The sequence below is a fragment of the Ahaetulla prasina genome, chromosome 2 (assembly GCF_028640845.1).
Source record: "Ahaetulla prasina isolate Xishuangbanna chromosome 2, ASM2864084v1, whole genome shotgun sequence".
NCBI classification, from domain to species: domain Eukaryota; kingdom Metazoa; phylum Chordata; class Lepidosauria; order Squamata; family Colubridae; genus Ahaetulla; species Ahaetulla prasina.
In genome coordinates, this window is record NC_080540.1 from 162512178 (window position 1) to 162530588 (window position 18411).

Below are 18411 nucleotides of genomic sequence, written 5' to 3' on the forward strand. Positions count from 1 at the left end.
TTATGCTGGGAAAGATTGAGGGCAAAAGAAGAAAGGGACAAGGTGGCTGGATGGAGTCACTGAAGCAGTCAGCTTAAATGGACTCCAGAGGATGGTAGAGGACAGGAAGGCCTGGAGGAACCTTGTCCATGAGGTCGTGATGGGGTGACTTCACAACCAACAACAACTACCTTTATTGTTCACTCTGGAGAGGTTTTGTGTTGGGTTTTTTTATGTTTTGCATGTAAATTCCTTGGAGTCTGTTACAGTGCCTTTTCCCTTGATTCAGACTTCTTTTATAAAACAAAATTTTCAATTTTGTTGCAGATATCACAGAAGTTTTTTAAAAGACAGGAAAGAAAAAAAATCATTTGCTAAAAGCAATACTCCCTCTTTCCTGGAAAGGGTTGTGAATGTACAAATAACATTCTCATTACTCTGAGTATAGTACAACTCTGAATTTTGTGCATAGAAATAGCTCCACTTGACTTATTAGGACCTTTTCCTAGTAAAATTTCATAGAATTGCTACCAAATTCTTCAGTTTCCCAATTTGTCTGCCTGCCTGCCTGCCTGCCTGCCTACCTGCCTGCCTGCCTGCCTATGTTAAGGAATTAAAACTGCATTCCTGTTTATTCTTGATCGTTTTAACTTCTTTCATGATCAAATAGGATCAACCTAAGAGAGAGTGGATAAAAATAAATAAAAATAAGTAATGCCACATTCAATATTTTCTTCAGTCCAATTTTGCAGACCTATGAAAATGTTGGGATACTTTAATCCAGTGGCAGTTTGCTAGCTGGGGAATTCTGGGAGTTGAAGTCCGCACCTCTTCAAGCTGCCAAACTTGAGAAACACCATCGTAATCAATGTAAAACATTTTTTTAATAAAATGTTAGCTTTTTAAGCTTTAATTTTATTTGGGGCAGTTAAGCTATAGTTATAACATGCATCCTCTAAATTGCAAAAAAGGCATTTCAGGGCTTGTGGGATATTTGGAAAACTTGGAACTCCATCGCCTTCGATAAGACCTAAGTTTAACTCATAGAATCATCTATTGTAATGTCCTTCCTGTCAAAGACTACTTCAGCTTTAATTGCAATAATACAAGAGCAACCAACAGATTTAAACTTAATGTCAACCGCTTTAATCTAGATTGCAGAAAATATGACTTCTGTAACAGAATCATCAGTGCTTGGAACACTTTACCTGACTCTGTGGTCTCTTCCCATAATCCTAAAAGCTTTAACCAAAAACTCTCTACTATTGACCTCACCCCATTCCTAAGAGGGGCGTGCATAAGCGCACAAACGTGCCTACCGTTCCTGTCCTATTGTTTTTGTTTTCTATACCTTTATATACTATATAACCTTTCTGTATGATAGTTACATATATTGTTGTGAGAAAATAAATAAATAAATAATTCCCCCCCCCCCATCTTCCTTTCCTGATAGTATGGCTTTATAGAGCTAGTTGCTTCTCTGATATCTGGCTCACTACTGGATCAGAAGTGCTTGGAAAATGTTCAACATTCTTGTGATAAGTTAGACAGGTGCCCAGTGAACCTTTTCATGACCAGAAGACATCATGAAACAGCGTGCAAGTTTTCCAGGTTCTTGCAAGTACTTTATTAGTTCCATTAGGTCCAATGAAGGTGCCCAGCAGTGGATGCTGGGTTGGTTCTCCTCTACCCCCACACCAAAAGAACTCTGTTTTTGGAAAGTGCACTATTATGAATACCTTTTAGTAATTTTTACTCAGTCTGTCCCAATTCCTCTATATTGGAAGATATAATTAATAAACCAGGTGATGAAATCTCAGAAGTAGGGATGGGAAGAAAGGAAAAACTACTGTCCGTTTATTTAGTGTACAGGGAAGAGGAAGAAAGTGAGAGAGGGATCTGGTGTAAGCTATAAGGCAATGTCAAGTAGAAGAGTAAGAAAATATAACAAAGCAGCAACTCCTAGTCCTTTATTCAAGATAATTTGTCAAGAGTAAAAAAAAAAAATCCTAAAACATGCTCAGTGATAATAGCCAGCCAACTTTTTAACAGATAAATGATTGTCCTTACACATAACTAAGTAATATTAATATATGCTTGGAAGTATATACGGACAGAGGCACCTTCTAGTCTATTTTATCATGCACTGGCATCATTATCTGGCTGAAAAGGAAATATTTGCATGCTGCCTCTACTGATCTAATTCTAAATATTTATTTATTTGGAAAAAACAATAAGGCCTGGAAAAATAAATATGCTCTAAATCTCTTCCTAAACTATAGTAAGCAGGGTGCTGGTGGCAATTTATTCCATATTATTTGGGCTTCTATGGAGAAAGTTGGCCCAGTTATTCCTGAAAAAAAAGTGCTTCCCCTCAGGGAAAGTAGTATTTCTGTAAGTTGCTCCTACATTTTGGAAGGGTTTGTATGCAAAGATGATTTGGGTTTGGAAAGCAATGAACAATGAAATTTCAATGTATGGCACTCCGTTTCTTATCCATCTTCAGGGCAAATAGATTGCAGTTAACCAGCCCTCAGATTACCAGTATATTGGTTACCACCCATATTGTTCTCCTCTGGATAAGGATATTGCCTATTTAGTCTCTCAAATGTGCCAAGGACCTCTTCACAAACAATACTATAGACTTTCCATCATAAGCAGATGAACCAGGAGAATCTTCTATGAAGTTCTTTTCCTGTTCTCTGAGTTTCCTTGCTTGCTTGCAAACATCACTCAATTGGGTAACACCATAAGTGTAAATGAACATGGGGTTTGTTCCCTGTTTATATACAGTAACTTACCCTGCCAGTGTTGATGGGGTGTGTGGTTTTCTCTCCTTAGCAATTCCTTAATTAAGGTATTGTTTTCTGTTTGAATGTTTGTCTGGTCCTTGGTGGTCTCTGAGCTTGGTTGTTTGCTTGCAAGACATTTCATTTCCTGACTATGTATGATGTCACCCTGGTTAGCTATGGTGTTACCTAGTCTGGAAATGAAACAAACAAACAACCAAGTCAGAGAGAGTACCAAAGTCTCCACAGTTCAACCTTAAGGTACAAATATTCTGTTTTATTATTTGGTCTTCTTCATCCCTGCTTATCTGAGTGTTGGCTGCTGGAGAAGATGTGTTCTGATCTTGTTGTTTCATTCTTAGCTGGTTTATAGTATCTTTTGAATGGTGTGTAAACATGGTTTATACCTGTGTGTCTGTTAATATCTGATTAGTCAAAATGCCAAACTTCTAGGAATTCAGACAAACACACATACCCGAGCTAGATTTATTCTCTTTTATGGGAATCCTCTTACTCCAAATCTGTTCCTTCAAACTCTCCCAGAACAGGCATATCTCTTGAATCCAGAAATACAGTTCCCAGAATAGTTATACCTTCCTCTGTCTTCATCTTATTCCCCCACTTCTAGTCTCTTTAAGCTTGAAAACACACGGTGGTTCTAATAACAATCTGTCACCAAAAGCCACATAAAAAAAACCTGAGCATCCTCAGCAGAGTCTGGACAACTATCGCCAAACCTGAGAATGGTTTTTCCCCAAAACTTTCGTGTACATGTTAAATAATTCAGAGAACAAAATGGAGCCCTGCAGGAACCCCGGGAAAGTTCCCATGGGTGAAACAGAACTCTTAACAATTAGTCTCTGGTTGCAGTACAAGGAATAGGAGACAATCACTTAATAATAACACTTTTAACTTTCTCCTTTCTACTCCAGCAAGAAACTGTAATTGACTCATTAAAAAAAAAAAGCTACTGAAATATTTCGGAGTAGTAACCAAGCCATGGTTTCCTGTTTCCTTCTGGGTATAGATTAGGTGGAAATGAAGGGGCTCCCTCTTTCTCTGATAGACAGCCCCCCCCTTCCTTTTTCTGTGTCTGAACTTTATGAGAAGGAGGAATGTACATGATTCTTGCACCAGGGCAAAGGAAGCGATATTTGAAGCTCCCCCCCACCCCCGCCATCTTTCTGTGAGCCAGATATTAAGAGGAATCCTTCAAGCCTTTAACATCTAAAGCATGTAGTGCTTGTTGAAAGGCACACTCTAAATAATTTATATCTCTACTGGTGTGCATTACAAACCAGAATTCCTGTTGCCCACTACAGAGTATGGAGAGGGGATGGGAAGTAAGAGTGTGTGTGTGCTCGTGTGGAGGGAGAAGGAGAGATGAGATCCATTTTGGCAGCTGGTTAGGATTTTTTTTGTTAAGCCCTGCACTCGAAACAAGAACACTTTGATCAAGTTTATGCGCCAAGGAATTCACCCATCTATTCATACTGAGGTTCCTAGATAATCTATAATTTGGAAAACCTGACTAATGAAAGTCTCCTCATCTTTAATCCACTGCATGTTCGGGGCAAACTGGTGTTATTCCAAGCAAGCTGAAGATCAAGAGGGCTTCCTTTTAGAATTACATTTGCTTAGGATCTGATTGAAATATGGGTCCATCTGTCTGCCTTCTCTCCCTCCCTCCCTCCCTCCCTCCCTCCCTCTCTCTCTCACACACAGTGTCACGTAGATGGGGAAGAGGAAGAGAAAGATTTCTCTTATATTCCCATTTCAATATTTCAAGCAAGATCCCGTTTTCTGCTCTGTTGCAGTCAATGAGAAGATTCAGTCCCCCACATTTTTTTAATTACTGATTTTTCACCCAAAGACAGTATGCTTCCCTATAACTTTGTAAAATGAAGGACTGCCTGCTCCTTGTGGAAAAGCGGGGGGGGGGGGGAGGCTTGATTTATAAACCATCAAAGATACCCAGAAGTCCCACTGAAGTGTTATGATCGGCCATGTTCAATCTGGCCAAAGGCCAAGTTTCTTTGTTTTGCTCACAGGGGTAGAAAAGACTGACTTTTCCTCAGTTTTAGGAGGGGCCTCTTTCTCTTCCTGTGATGAAATGGAGTTATGTGGGCAGGCGACCTAACCTGGGCCCACATAATGCGCCATGGAGGTGAGATGTATAAACTTATTTTAATGCTCTGTGACAGCAACACACTCTCTCTCTCTCTCAAGCTCTGTAAGAACTTGCAGGGGGGAGGGAGGGGAGAGGAAGCTTTAGCAGACTTCCCACCTCAGCTTGGCCAAGGAGTTTAAAACTAATATCTCCATTATAGATCATTGAGTGGCAAAGTCTCCCTTCGGGCACTCCCTAAACAGGCCTGGCGGAGGCTGTTTTACCATAGAACAAAAGGGATGGAGAAAGAAAATACACCATCCTTTCACACAGGCTGGGGAGAGAGAGAAACCTGCATCCCTGAAGGTAAAATATATAACAAGTGATAGGCAAGGTATTAATCTCTCGAACGCACTTGAGGAAGAAAAGCTTTGAGTTCTAAAAGACTCCCTTCCCCAAATACAGCTGGATGTCTCGTGATTGAAACCAAAATCTCCCACCAGGACAAGAACTTCCAGAAGACAGCAAAATAATACCAAACATATGATGAAAAACAACCGGGAGACGGAGAAAACCAAAGCAAGAGTCTGCAGCAAAGCACAGCCTCAGCAGGGCTGAAGAAGACAGCATCTAAAGACAAATGCAAAGAGAAGGATCAGAGGGGATTTCAAAGTTTAGAAGCATATGGCCGGACTCCCAAGAACCTGGTTCATGCTGCCTTCACATAAGCTGAGAAACTACTTCTTAGTTTAAGAGATACGCCTGAAGTAATTCTCTCTTTTTGGGGGGGAGGGGGGTGGGGAATCTCAAAATACAGGATATAGGGATATATATTTAGAGAGAAATGAATCCCTCCCATAGATCTGGGTGTCTCCATGCGCGCGTGTATACAGAGGACAAGAAAGACTGCGTTGACAGAGAGTCCAATCAAAATGGGCTTGTTTTAGAATTTATTATTTATTTATTTATTTTTATTGGCCGAGTGTGATTGGACACACAAGGAATTTGTCTTGGTGCATACGCTCTCCCCCCCCCCCGTATATAAAAGAAAAGATACCTTCATCAAGGTACAACACTTAATGACATTTAATGTTTTGTATCTACAATAGAGATCTACTGGACTACCTACTCCCGATATTATCTGCTCATCCAATAAGTTCAGGTAGAGACGCCCTGGCTAACCAAGACCCACGGAAGCCAGGTTTCTGAATCCCTGCAGCCATGCTATGCAGCAGCATTCACATCCATCCGCCCACTGACTTCATCCCTTCTAGCTTTCCTCAGGAACACAAGCAGCCCCCTTTTGGTTTGGACCCCTGGTTCAATATTTAGCGAACTGCTTTGTGTGGATTATTGGCCCCTGGGAAAACAGTGGGCAATAATCCACACAAATCAGTTATTGAGCTAGTTGTTGCATCAGGCTTTGGGCAATGAAATGGCGATACACACACACACACACACAGAGAGAGAGAGAGAGAGAGAGAGAGAGAGAGAGAGAGAGATGTACATATGCATACACTTTATTAATGTTATCAATATGCTTTCTTTTTACTGCATTGCTTTTAACCCAACTTTTAGAAGTTGGGGTGTGTGGTGCCCGGAGCTGTTCATAACTGGGACAATCTAAAGGCCTAGTAAAATAATTAATTGTTCCCGCTTTAAGTTCAAACAACTGCATAACTTCTTCAACTTTTACTCTTCTAGCCGATCACCCAATCCTGCACTCTGCCTCCTTTTCTCTGGATGTAATCTCCAGGATCACTGGGATCTGTGTATGGAAAACTGCAAGTTCGCAAATTGACAAAATTCAACACCCAATTATTTGGTCTAAGATGTTAAGCTGAAGCGGGATCCAAGACCATGCATGCTTGCAAGCATCGGCGCTTTCCCCAGAGACAGGTAGAGAATGAACACAGAGCGCAGTTTTAAAAAGAGAAACAGAAAACGCTCAGAGGAAAAAAAAAATAGAAATAAAAGAGCGATCACATACCTGGGACACTCTTCCTTTGTTTTTGTTTTTGTTTTTGTTTTTGAATTTTATTGGATACAGTTTTCTGAAATCCAGGAAGTCAAATCTTTTCTTCTGCTAATAGCCTCCCATTGGTAATGTTTTTTCAAGACATCCACACGAAAGAACAAAGATAGAGAGTTTATCCAGTGGCTAATATTCTGTGTTCTAGGCTTTAGCAAAAATTCCTTGTGTGTCTAGCCACATTTGGCCCAATAAAGTATTATATTCAATTCTATTCTATTCCGAAACATATTTTTTTTAAAAAAATGAGAAGAAATAAAACAGAAAGCAAATGACTCGAGGGAGCACGAATGCCCACTTCCTTCCATCAGTGGTTCAGGGTAAGAGTCAAGCGTGGTGTTTCCAATACTTTTGGAGATAGCGGTTTGTTGACATAAACAATACGGCCCAACCATTCCTCCCCTTTCCAATTGTGACTTGAGAAGGGTGCCTACCGGTTCCTTTTTAACTTGGAAATGAACTTGGACTTCCGACCAGACAGGGCACTAAACGGGAAGAGGTAGTTTTATTTGTCTGCTTCGGAACCGTAGCCTAAAGGGTAAGTGCGCTATTAACAAAAGAGACAGAGTGTGGTGTGTGTGTCTACGTAAAGTCATCACGGAGAGAAGCCATTGGAACTAAACATATTTAAAAGGGGCGCGCTCGTTCTCTCTCTCACACATACAATCCCTTTCTCGGGAACCAGTTTCCCATTTTCTCACAGCCCTTTGTCAAGGCTCTATGGAGGGGAGGGTGAATGGCAGGAGAGAGGGCTCTTAATGTGCAGGGGAAGAGATGCCGGTGCTGTTTTAAGAAGAAATGGTGGGGGGGTCACGGTTGAATGAAGAACCCCAGACCTCCTGTATTCCACGGTCAGAAGGCCTCCTTCCCGCCGCTCCAGAGAACCCCCTTCGGTCTACCAGCCGGAGGGAGCCTTCATCGGCCGGCTCAGAGAGCCTATGCTAAAAGCAAAAGTTATGCCTGTACGTATCGATTTTTTTTTTTTGTTTTAAATTATGTATATCCTTGAATACCGCTCTCAAAACAGAGGGAGAGAACGGAAGGAGGGAGGACAAAGAAGCGCCGTATCTGTAGGTCGATGGGAGTGCAGAGCTGAAATGAAAAGAAAGCCTTTTTTTAAAAAAATTGAAAAAAAAACAAAACAACAGATCATTTTGGGGGGGAGCGGCTCAGTCCCCCCAAGAATTGTTCGGTGGCGAGAGGGATTCTATAAAATGCCAACTGAGCGGGGAGTTGGACGTCAAAGCAGAAAAAGGCGAAGAGCGGGAAAAAAATTACGGAAGAAATTGTCGTCGTTAACGCCCCCCCCCCCCGTTGTTACCACTGGCCCTCTTTGGATCTAGGCTTGCACTCGTTTTAACGTCCGAGCGGGCGTTTTCGTCAGAGAGGTGGCCGCGCAGAGGGAAAACGAGGAACCCGTGACGTAAAGGGTCTCCAAGTCTCCAAGATGTGGCGCGTCGCAAGCCGAGAGCAAAAGGACATGGCCCGACAGGATCCCACCCCCACCATTTCTCGAGGCAACTCCATTCTCGAAGGCCTCTTAAGACCGAAGGTAGGCAGGGAAGAGGAAAACGCAGCACGGATGCCTAGAACCGCCGCCTCTGGGCTGCCAGTCTCCCAAGGGAAGGTAGATACTTTGAGATCGTCCCGCATAAACCAAGCGCAGCCAACTTAAGTTTTGTGACGAAGCCGGAATATAAGTGGGAGCTTCACTTGTCTCCCGTTCCTTGGCCTATGAATGTGGAAAGGCCGAGCGATTTCTTTAGGAAACTTTTCTGAGGGCTTTTGGGGAGTGTATTTAACGAAGTCCTGTGTTGTTGTTGTTGTTTTTTAATTTTTCATGCCTTGGGGAGGATCCAGAAATCTTGAGACAATTATATTAATTCGAGTCTCCAGTGAAGAAAGGGGCCTGATAATTCACCCACCCACCCACCATGAAACGGAGAAGTTTGCAAAGGCGAGGCCTTAACACGGATGAGTCTGAACAAAACAGAAAGAATCCTTCAGAAACAAAAAACAAAACCAAGTCAAGGAAAAACTTTGATTAAAAAAAAAGAGAACCCTTATGAGCAACGATAATGTCTTGGGCATCTTCCCATTTTAATAATGAAAAGTACACCTCTCCATTATGATTTACACTTCTCAGGCAGTGGTGGTTTTGGTTTTTCTTTTTGTCCGTCTTTTCCCGAGTGCTTGACTGAGTATTGCTGATTTCAGCCCCGGTGTTTATTTATGATCAGGATCCGAGGGGCGACTGGTGAGGCATCCTACCTTGAGAGGACTTCCTTGCAGGTGAGGGGGAGAGAAAGATGGGTTCAGAGTCCTAGTCTGCCAAGGGTTTCCATTGGGATCTAGGAACGAATTATCTGGGAAACCAACATTCCATTCTATTTCCAAAATTTGTTATAGAGTGCCTTGATAAAAACGCCTGCAGTAAGTGGACGGGGAACACTTTTTAAAAGTTCCATTAGCAGCATTTTTCAAAGGTAGTTCTCCTTTTCTTTTTTTTTCTCCTTTTGACAGGTGGGCATACTTAAGACATTATAAAGGCTGTTCTTCTGCAGCTCCGAATTAACTGCCTCCTTTTTCCTCCCGCAAAAAGCAGCTGGACACCCTTCAGTAACTTCTGGGCAGGTTTACTACGATTGTTCCAAGGGGGTTGGCTCTTTACTTGTTGGTTTAATTAATTTACACACCTCTTACTATCTCCAACTAACTAACCCCAGACGCTGCTGTTTGGGGGGGGGCAGGTTCTGCATGAAACCATTATTTACGTGTGCCTTTGCGGGCGAGTCTACAAAACGTGCCATTTTGAAAATAAGGTGCATTTGGACTTCGGGCATTAAGGAGGTAATTTTGTAAACACCAACTGAGAAACAAACTCCGTGGAATGTCCTTCTGAGTTGCCAAGCGTTGGATTGTGTTAAGTCTCTGAAGTATTTTAGAAAGAATGTGGAGAGAGGGTTTCTGAGTAATTCTGGTGGCCCATTCGGAGTTGGTGGAGGGGAGGGGGGGTGAAAATAGATGACATTTCAATCTTGCCTCTTTACCTAGAGATGAATTAGAAATGAAAGGAGGCAGATTTCACTTCAGACTGGTTTACACAGGTAGACTATTTTCTCAATTCTTAGTACTGTAGTTTGCTTTTTACAGCATGGATCGGGAGAGTTTCCTTATCTGCCCTCTACAACATACCAGAGTTAACTAAATATTAAAGTTCCAGAAGAGGGCTCAGTATGTTGCAGTTCTTGGCAATTAATCACTAACTGCAATTAAGTACTTTATCTCATTCTTCGAACTCATCCTTCATTTCTATCCTCGGATCAGCCATTGCAGTTAAAGCAAGGAAGAATTAGGCTGTTGCTTTCCAAATGAAATCCTTCTTTTTATCATCTTCCTCCTCCTTTTCCTCTACAAAAAACCCCCCAAATTTACTGCTTATTGGACACACTAAACACATTTACACCTTAACAGCGCAATCCGGGTATAACCAGCAGGAAGTAGAAGGTTTCCATTCCTTGAGGTCTCTGCTCATCAGGACGGGCTGTTTTCCTTGACAAAACTTTTAGAAAGGGTGGGTCTTGCTTTTGAGTAAAACTTGGGACTGTCCTGTCGTTTTGTGTTTCAGATTTCTCCTTTTCTCTGACTCAAAGTCTTTCGATTTTTCTTCTGTTTGTGTGCACGCGTGCGTGAATGGAAAGGGGTGCAAAATGAACGGGACTCTCCGGAGTCAACGTGGCTCTCTTTTTCTTGTCTTTTTCTTCCTTTTTCTCTTTCTTCCTTTTTCTCTTTCTTTTTTTTTATTATATTATATTGCCGCAATCATAAGTGGAGCTGCACCTTCCTCTTTTTTCAAAGTTACAAGCCTGCCTGGGTGTGCATTTTTAAGTTAATTAACCTGCTAAAATTGATTTCTGCTATCAGCCAACAGCTCCCTATCTTAGCCAGATCAGCCTCTTTAAATGAGATAGTGCCGAACAATTTATGAAATGAAAAACTGCTTAAGACAAGGCAAATAAATAAAGAGGGTCTTATGGCTCAGGAATAAACTGCTGTTGAGGAAAGAGAGAAAGAAGGAAGGAAGGAAGGAAGGAAGGAAAGAAAGAAAGAAAGAAAGAAAGAAAGAAAGAAAGAAAGAAAGAAAGAAAGAAAGAAAGACTTCACTTCTTAAGAAAAGTTTTAAAATTAATGTTTCTCTCAGAGAACAAAATGTGCAAATTCTTCATTCAATTTTCTTCACTTAATTTTTCTGATTCCTTTTAAGATGTGCTAACAGAAATGAAACTGTAAAATCCAACTGTTAATTAAAACTATATTTCATTGAAATGAACATTGTAAATAATCTTACATAATCTGGAAAAAGATCAAAGTCAACTTTTAATTAATTATTTTTGTCTCATTTACTCAGAAACCACTTTTAAAATAACCGACACAGTTTAGTATTTCTGGACGTAATTTTAAACCGAGAGCACTCTTTCATTTATACATAAGCTCTTATATCTCTTACGTGCACTGTCAGATGTGTGTTGTTATTTTATTCAGTTTATTCTCCTGACTGATATATGCCTTGATTTTATAAAATCAATTGCCAAAATCATTAAGAGCATGTCTTTAGTGTTCCATTTTTTAAAAATGTGTATCAACTCTTTAAGACATTCAAATTGTACTTTAGAAAAGGATGTCCAGTGCTCTCTGTATTTCTTAAAGAAAAATTAAATTAAATCTTTTGAGCTAAGACTTTGGTTTTCTCCATTATCAGCAATAGCCCACCTATTGAACACCACACATTCTTAGTCACTTTGATTGCACAAGTAAAGTTCACTAAGGCTTATGTCAAAGAAGGCTGATAGTGAAACAATTTGTCTATTCCACCTTGACCTTGGACTTTGCCTGGTTTGATTGTTACCTGTGCAAAAGTGTAAACATGAGTTGCGTGTGAAGCCTGGATGTCTCTTTTGAAGACGTCGTATTTTCAGCAGAAACTTTCAGAAGACTCTTTGGTTGCAATATTGGATAGATTTTCCAGCTTCACCTCACACCAGGGTGTTTTATTGATAGCAGGCAGTAATTATCTTGGAAGTTCAGAAAGAGTAATTATTCCTGCATTTATTGATAATTCTCCTTAAATTCTGGCAGCGAAAATCTAATGTGCCACTACTGTTCCTTAATACGACTGTATGACTGTAACCTTGTTGCTGGTATCCTTACGATTTATATTGATTGTTTCCTAATATGTTTTGATTGCTTATGTTCCCTATGACCATCATTAAGTGTTGTACCTTATGATTCTTGACGAATGTATCTTGTCTTTTTATGTACACTGAGAGCATATGCACCAAACACAAATTCCTTGTGTGTCCAATCACACTTGGCCAATAAAGAATTCAATTCAATTCTATTCTATTCTGGAAAATATTGATATTTGACTCATAAATGGGTATCACGGAACCTGGATAATCAGCCTTTTTGGCTCTACAGCTCCAAATATATTAGATTGGGTTCACTTATTAATTTGTGTATTTATTTCGGTAGATTCTTTTTGATCAATAAGTTTACTTTGTTGACTATAGCATCTTGGAAGCAATACCCCTACCCATTTTTGTTTGAAATAAAAGCACCAAATTCAATGGAACTTGGTTTTGAGTTAACCTACATGATATATAGATAAGCTATAGGCAAGATTTGGCCGCTTTTCCCCCCTCTCCACTCCACTTTCCTTTCTCAGAACTGTATTTTTCTCCACCCCACCAAAATCCTGGTTCATCCTAATGTTCACATTTGCCAAGATTATTTTGCCTAAAATGGGGATGAAGAGCGAGGAGGAATAGAGGAAAATGGAAGATCCCTGCTCCTTTTATGCTAAATTCCCCATGGTTTCAGACACAAAATTAGGAGAAAAAGGGGAGGCATGTGCTCCTGAGAAGTAAATAAACAAATTAACTGATCCCATCATCCAGTACTGCCTGCAAAGTGTTGGGGGCCAGCGTGCATTACAGCCATCAATCTTAGAAGAGTAGCTTGCAATTCTTCTATTTCATTATGAGCCATCCATCTCAGATTCAGTTTATATTGCGTACACTCAGTTGCACTTATTGTCTTTTATACACAGATACACACCCCGTGCACGCACATGCTAATCAAACTTCAGACCACATATATAGTACACACAATCATTGTTGCACTGTTCACTGCTACAATATTAAATTTTAATAACATAATCACACAATATAAACACAGCCAGTCTCTTTGAAATAATCAGTTCATTGAACACAAAGTAATTAAACATTATTAGGTTGGACTCATAAAAGGAATACATCTATAGAAAAAGTTGAAGTGTTTCGAAAGCATCTAAGGAGTTCTTGCGAGGTTGGTGACTCCTCCTTTCTGTTTTTCCTATTGCATATATTTTTTTTATGCCCCAATAATGGTTTCTGTGAAAGGTACAAAAATCAACAAAAAGAAGGGAAAAAAGCGGAGGAAACCAGCAAGCAAAATCTCAAATGCACCCTTTAAGTGACAAATAAGGTATACATACTGTAGCGTTGTTTTGGTTTTTAATATTAATACAATTTTATTGGACACTTGAAGCAAACAAAGGGTTAAAGGTTTTAAAGACGCTCTCCTTCGAAAAATAAGAGACTTAAAAAAACATTTGCACTGCGCAAAACTATCAGCTGATATCACATACGTTAAAGCAAGCAGATACGATTCTCCCCACTCACTCTGGAGACCGAGAGAAGAAAAAAAAATCAATTTCCGGAGCGATAAACGTCCAGATTCCTTAGTTCCCGTAAGATCCAAGAGTTGATTCCCAGAAACAGGAGCGGGGATGAGTGGTGGTGGGGGGAGTTAAAGCAGCCCAACCGCACCTAAGCGTTACAATAAGATTACCCTTTTCCAGTTGTTGTTGTTGGTTTTAAAGCAGGTCTTTTTGTGCTAATCTTCCGCAGCTCTCTTTTTTTTTCCTTGTAAAATTACCAAATCCTTGCTCCGACCTCCCCCTCCCATCCCAGATTTTCGTTCACTGCATTTTCCTTATTATGGCAATTAGTAGGGGGGGTGGTTCCCCCCCCCCCCTCTTTCAGTTCATTCACCCAGGTACAGCAGTCCACCGCTCTTGGATATATATATATAAATGCCTTTTCTCCTTGATGCTACAATAACAAGAGAGGGAAAGGCAGAGCAGGAGCTAAAGCTTATTCCAATCACCGCTTTTATATTTAGCGCTAAGGTGGGTTTCCCCCCCTCCCCCTCCCCCCAAGATTCGCAGGACAAATAGCGAGCTCTTTGTGTCGGCCAAACATAGACCTCCATCCCCCAACCTTCCCCTTATTTATCCCCCCCATTCTCTTTTACAATCAATGGGTTGACTCACTTTGCCTTTAAAGATTCCTACTTTCTGTCTCCGGGAGGCAGCCAATCGGAGGCCTCCAGAGGTCACGTGGCCCGGCAGATTTCTTAATGAAGCCGACCCATCCCGCCGCCTCTGCGCATGCTCCCGGGTAAACAATATGTTGGGGACTTGTCTCTCCCTCTCTCTCTCCCTCTTTCGGAAGTCGAGTTTTTAAAAAGCTCGGGCAGACCATGATATGACGACTTCGCTGATTTTGCATCCACGCTGGGCGGACACTTTCATGTACGTGTATGAGGAGAACCCGAATGAAAATAACCAGACTAAAATCCCAGCCATGGAAGGGCTTAGTGGGAACTGTCCAACGAGCCACTGCAGGGATTTAATCACTCACCCGGTCCTGAGCCGTCATTCCAGCACCATTGGGACTCACCAGGGTTCCGTTTACACGGATATACCTGCTCCAGATGCAGCCAGGCAGTGTCCCGCGCCGCCCGCCTCTTCTAACGCCACCTTAGGCTACGGCTACCCCTTTGGAGGCAGCTACTACGGATGCCGCCTGTCCCATTCCCACAACGTGAACTTGCAACAGAAGCCTTGCGCCTATCATCCGGCGGAAAAATACCCCGAGCCCAGCGGCTCCCTCCCCAGCGAAGAACTATCCTCCCGGGCCAAAGAGTTTGCTTTTTACCCGAGCTTTGCCAGCTCCTACCAGGCGGTCCCTGGCTATTTGGACGTATCGGTGGTTCCTGGTATCAGTGGGCACCCCGAGCCAAGACACGACGCGCTGCTTCCCATGGAGGGGTACCAGCACTGGGCTCTTTCCAACGGCTGGGACGGGCAGGTTTACTGCGCGAAGGAGCAGTCGCAGTCCACCCACCTCTGGAAGTCGCCTTTCCCAGGTAGGGTTTGCTCTCCGCTCGATCCCTCTCTGCTCCGCCACTGACCGCGTATTTAGGCTGGGTAAAACCTAGCACAGGTAAACTTGGTTGGTAGGAGGAGGCGCTTCGCTGGATGCGGATGGCGGGGCGAAGGGGCCGCGGGGAGCGGGAGGCGCGAGAGAGACTTCAACAAAGCTCAGACTCGGGACTCTTGGGCGTTCAGTTTGGCAGCTGCAGCCGGTGGGGAGAAGGAAGGTTGCACGGGCGCGCCTGATTTTTAATCTCTCTCCGCCTTGGGTCCCCCGGCTGGATTTTTAATTTTTAATTTAATTTTATTGTTTGCTTCTTCGACTTTAATTTTGCAGGAATGTTTAAAATCAAAATTCTATAGCCAGAAAAGCAGATGTATCTCTTCTTCTCCCCTGTCCGCCCCACCCCTTAAACACCCCACACACACACCCATGGAAAGGCTGGGCTTTTCAAAGGGACCCAGCAAATTGCGCTGTACTGCAGTAGTTACCAGAAGTAGCTGACAAGTGTCTCCGGGAAATGCGTCTTGTAAAGCAGCTGGACCGAGTGGAAAAGCAAGAAGGGCAAAGGCTTTTCGCTTCTTTGGTTAGAAATCCGGAGCGAATGACAGCTTATGAATCCCCCCCCCCGAAAGCTAGAAACACCTCGGAACCGACTGCCTCTCGTTTTAGAGAAGAGAGGAGAGACCAAAGATGGGCGAATGCCTTCTACATTCATGGGGGCGGGGAGGATGTCCTCAGCTTGCCCACCTTCTCGGAAATTGGCCCAAGGGACGGGTTGGAGCCCCCAAAGGGGAGTAAGTAAATAAGGTAGGAATCGGACGTTTATCTTGGCAAGGCGGGCGGGGAGGGGGGCGAATATCCCGTCAGGTCGGACGCGGCTCGCCAGCGGTGCCTCTTGCAAAGCGTTGCATGCTGGGGTTCCCTTCTGAGAAGGAAGAGGAATTAGAGCTTAGCGAGATGGAAGGAAGGGAAGGCCTTTTCTTTCTTCTTTTTTTTTTCTTTTTTCTTTTTTTGGGATCTCGCTGGATTTCAGCCGCCGGCAGCGAGCAAACCCACCCGCCTCCGATTCCTTATGCTGGAGAAAGAAACGGCCTATCTTGTAAAAAGCCGTTTTCTTCATAAGGGGTTTTTGTCCCGCCCTCACTCCCCTGGGTGAAATCTGCTTCAAATATCTCCACTCTTTTCCTCGTTTCCTTTTCGTGAAGGTCTGTCTTATTCTCCTTGATGTGTTTCATTCAGATTCCCTTCTTGATACCCCCATTCCATTCAAAGCCAGTCAGTCCCACAACCCTCCCGTTCTGGATTTTAAGGCCTTAATAAAAAAAAAAATCCAAGGAAGACTATGGTCCGTAAAGGGATTAACACTCCTCCTCCTTTAGAGTTTTAAAAATACGACTGGAATATAGAAATTACACTCTCTAAATGATGGGGAAAATATTCCAGAAATATTTTCTTTCCTACCAGCTATGAACCAGGACAGCTCGGAATAATTATTTGCAGAGGTGTTCTGTTCTCTTCCACTGGAATTCATGTCATTGTTGTTATATTAACCGCTACTATTGTACACATTTTTTAAAAAAAAAAACACCCAGTAGCGAATTTGACTTTTAAATCTCTCTCTCAGGAAGCCATTGGGGAAATAGGGGGATAAGAAGAGGGGGGACGACGACACACTGATCTGTGATTATAGTTAGTCGTGAAGCACTGGCGATGGGGCACAGTGGTATAAGTAACTATTACAACAAAGACTGAATGCATTGGTGAGGAGAAGGCAGGGTGTCTCCAATGCATTCTGGAGAAGTGCAGGAAAACAGCAGGGCTTCACAGCTGGTAGGCACTTTCAAGGAAAGTAGAATATTTCCCAAGCACTGAACTCAGTAGGTGAGTTCAGTTATGTAGCACTTATCATAAATTAATGGGGGACTTAAAGAGTTAATGAGGATGGTCCTCAAGTTCCCTGGATCATTTGGGGGGGGCGGGCAGAAGAGGCTTCCAAGGAACTTGCCTATATAAACAAGGAAAGTTGTGGTCTCGCCCTGGCGCTGATCCCACAAACCTGCTAATCAGAACACCCAGGCTGGAGCAAAATCTGTATCTGAAACCCACCTGTTAATGGCAGTTGGCGGTAGAGAAAGGTGGTTTGGAAAAGTTAGATTCCAAGTTTCCAGTTTTGTGAATGTTGGAGTTCTCGTTAGACTGCCCAGCTTGCCATGCCAGGGTTCTTATCCCTGACCTGATGCCTCTTCTCAACTTGCTGCAGACAAATACCCCATGGAATAAATCAAATGCATAGATTCATATCTTGTTCAGCCTGCATCCACTCCCCACACACGCACCTCTCAAATCCCACTGGTTCTGTCCCATTCCTCGCCCCATGCACTTCCAAGTTCACCCCATTTCCTCGTAGATCCATTTTCATGCTGCCTTGCTTTCATTTCTTGCTACTTTTCCATCTGTTCCCTTCCTAATGTTTGGAAGACGCATTGCTCAGCCAGTTGCAAGGTGCTGTTTAATCTAACGCAACCCTCTCTTTTTTCCTCTTTCTCTCTCTTCTTTCCCCTCTTCTCTTTCTCTCTCTCTCTCTTCCTCCCACTTCGCTTCCCCACCTGGTTTCCTTTGCTCTGTTCTCCTCCTCCTCTTCTTCACAGATGTGGTACCTCTTCAGCCAGAAGTGAGCAGCTACCGTAGGGGCCGGAAGAAAAGGGTCCCTTACACGAAAATCCAGCTGAAAGAATTAGAAAAGGAGTACGCGGCCAGCAAGTTCATTACCAAAGAGAAGCGAAGAAGGATTTCCGCCACTACCAACCTTTCTGAGCGCCAGGTCACAATCTGGTTTCAGAATCGCAGAGTGAAAGAAAAAAAGGTTATTAGTAAATCTAAGACATCCCACCTACATGCTACCTGACATAGAAATCTATCAAGAGGGGGTGGGAAACAAAAACAAAAATTAAAAAGAGGGAGAAGAAACAAATGCAAATATTTATCTGGTAAATTTGTACAAATTAAAAAAAATACATTGAATATGATTATTTAAACACCGGCACAGTCTCCAAGGAGCGGTGGGGAAAAAAAACCCCAAACCACCACCTTTGGGTTAGTCCCCCGTCCATTGATTGCCCTTTCTTAACTGTGAAGCTGACTGCCTGTCTTAAAATCCATTTTTCTGTGTTCTTAAATGTGCACACTTTATTTTCCCAGAGAAACCGGGAGAGGGAGGTTCTCTCTCTTCCCTTCCTC

The 18411-nt window shown here is 42.5% G+C and overlaps 1 protein-coding gene across 1 annotated transcript; it reads left to right on the plus strand.

Moving 5' to 3' along the window:
• Positions 1-14416: 14416 nt before the first annotated feature.
• Positions 14417-18079, plus strand: HOXC13 (homeobox C13). The gene is made up of 2 exons (XM_058171270.1): positions 14417-15163; positions 17823-18079. The coding sequence occupies exons 1-2, from the start codon at positions 14500-14502 to the stop codon at positions 18077-18079; spliced, it is 921 nt and encodes a 306-aa protein (XP_058027253.1). The 5' UTR covers positions 14417-14499.
• The last annotated feature ends 332 nt before the right edge of the window (positions 18080-18411 follow it).

Excerpts from the sequence above, each read along its gene's own strand:
- HOXC13 (XM_058171270.1), top strand. The coding sequence starts at position 14,500 with ATGACGACTTCGCTGATTTTGCATCCACGCTGGGCGGACACTTTCATG. Across the intron at positions 15,164-17,822 it reads CTGGAAGTCGCCTTTCCCAG|ATGTGGTACCTCTTCAGCCA; the intron begins GTAGGGTTTGCT and ends TCTTCTTCACAG.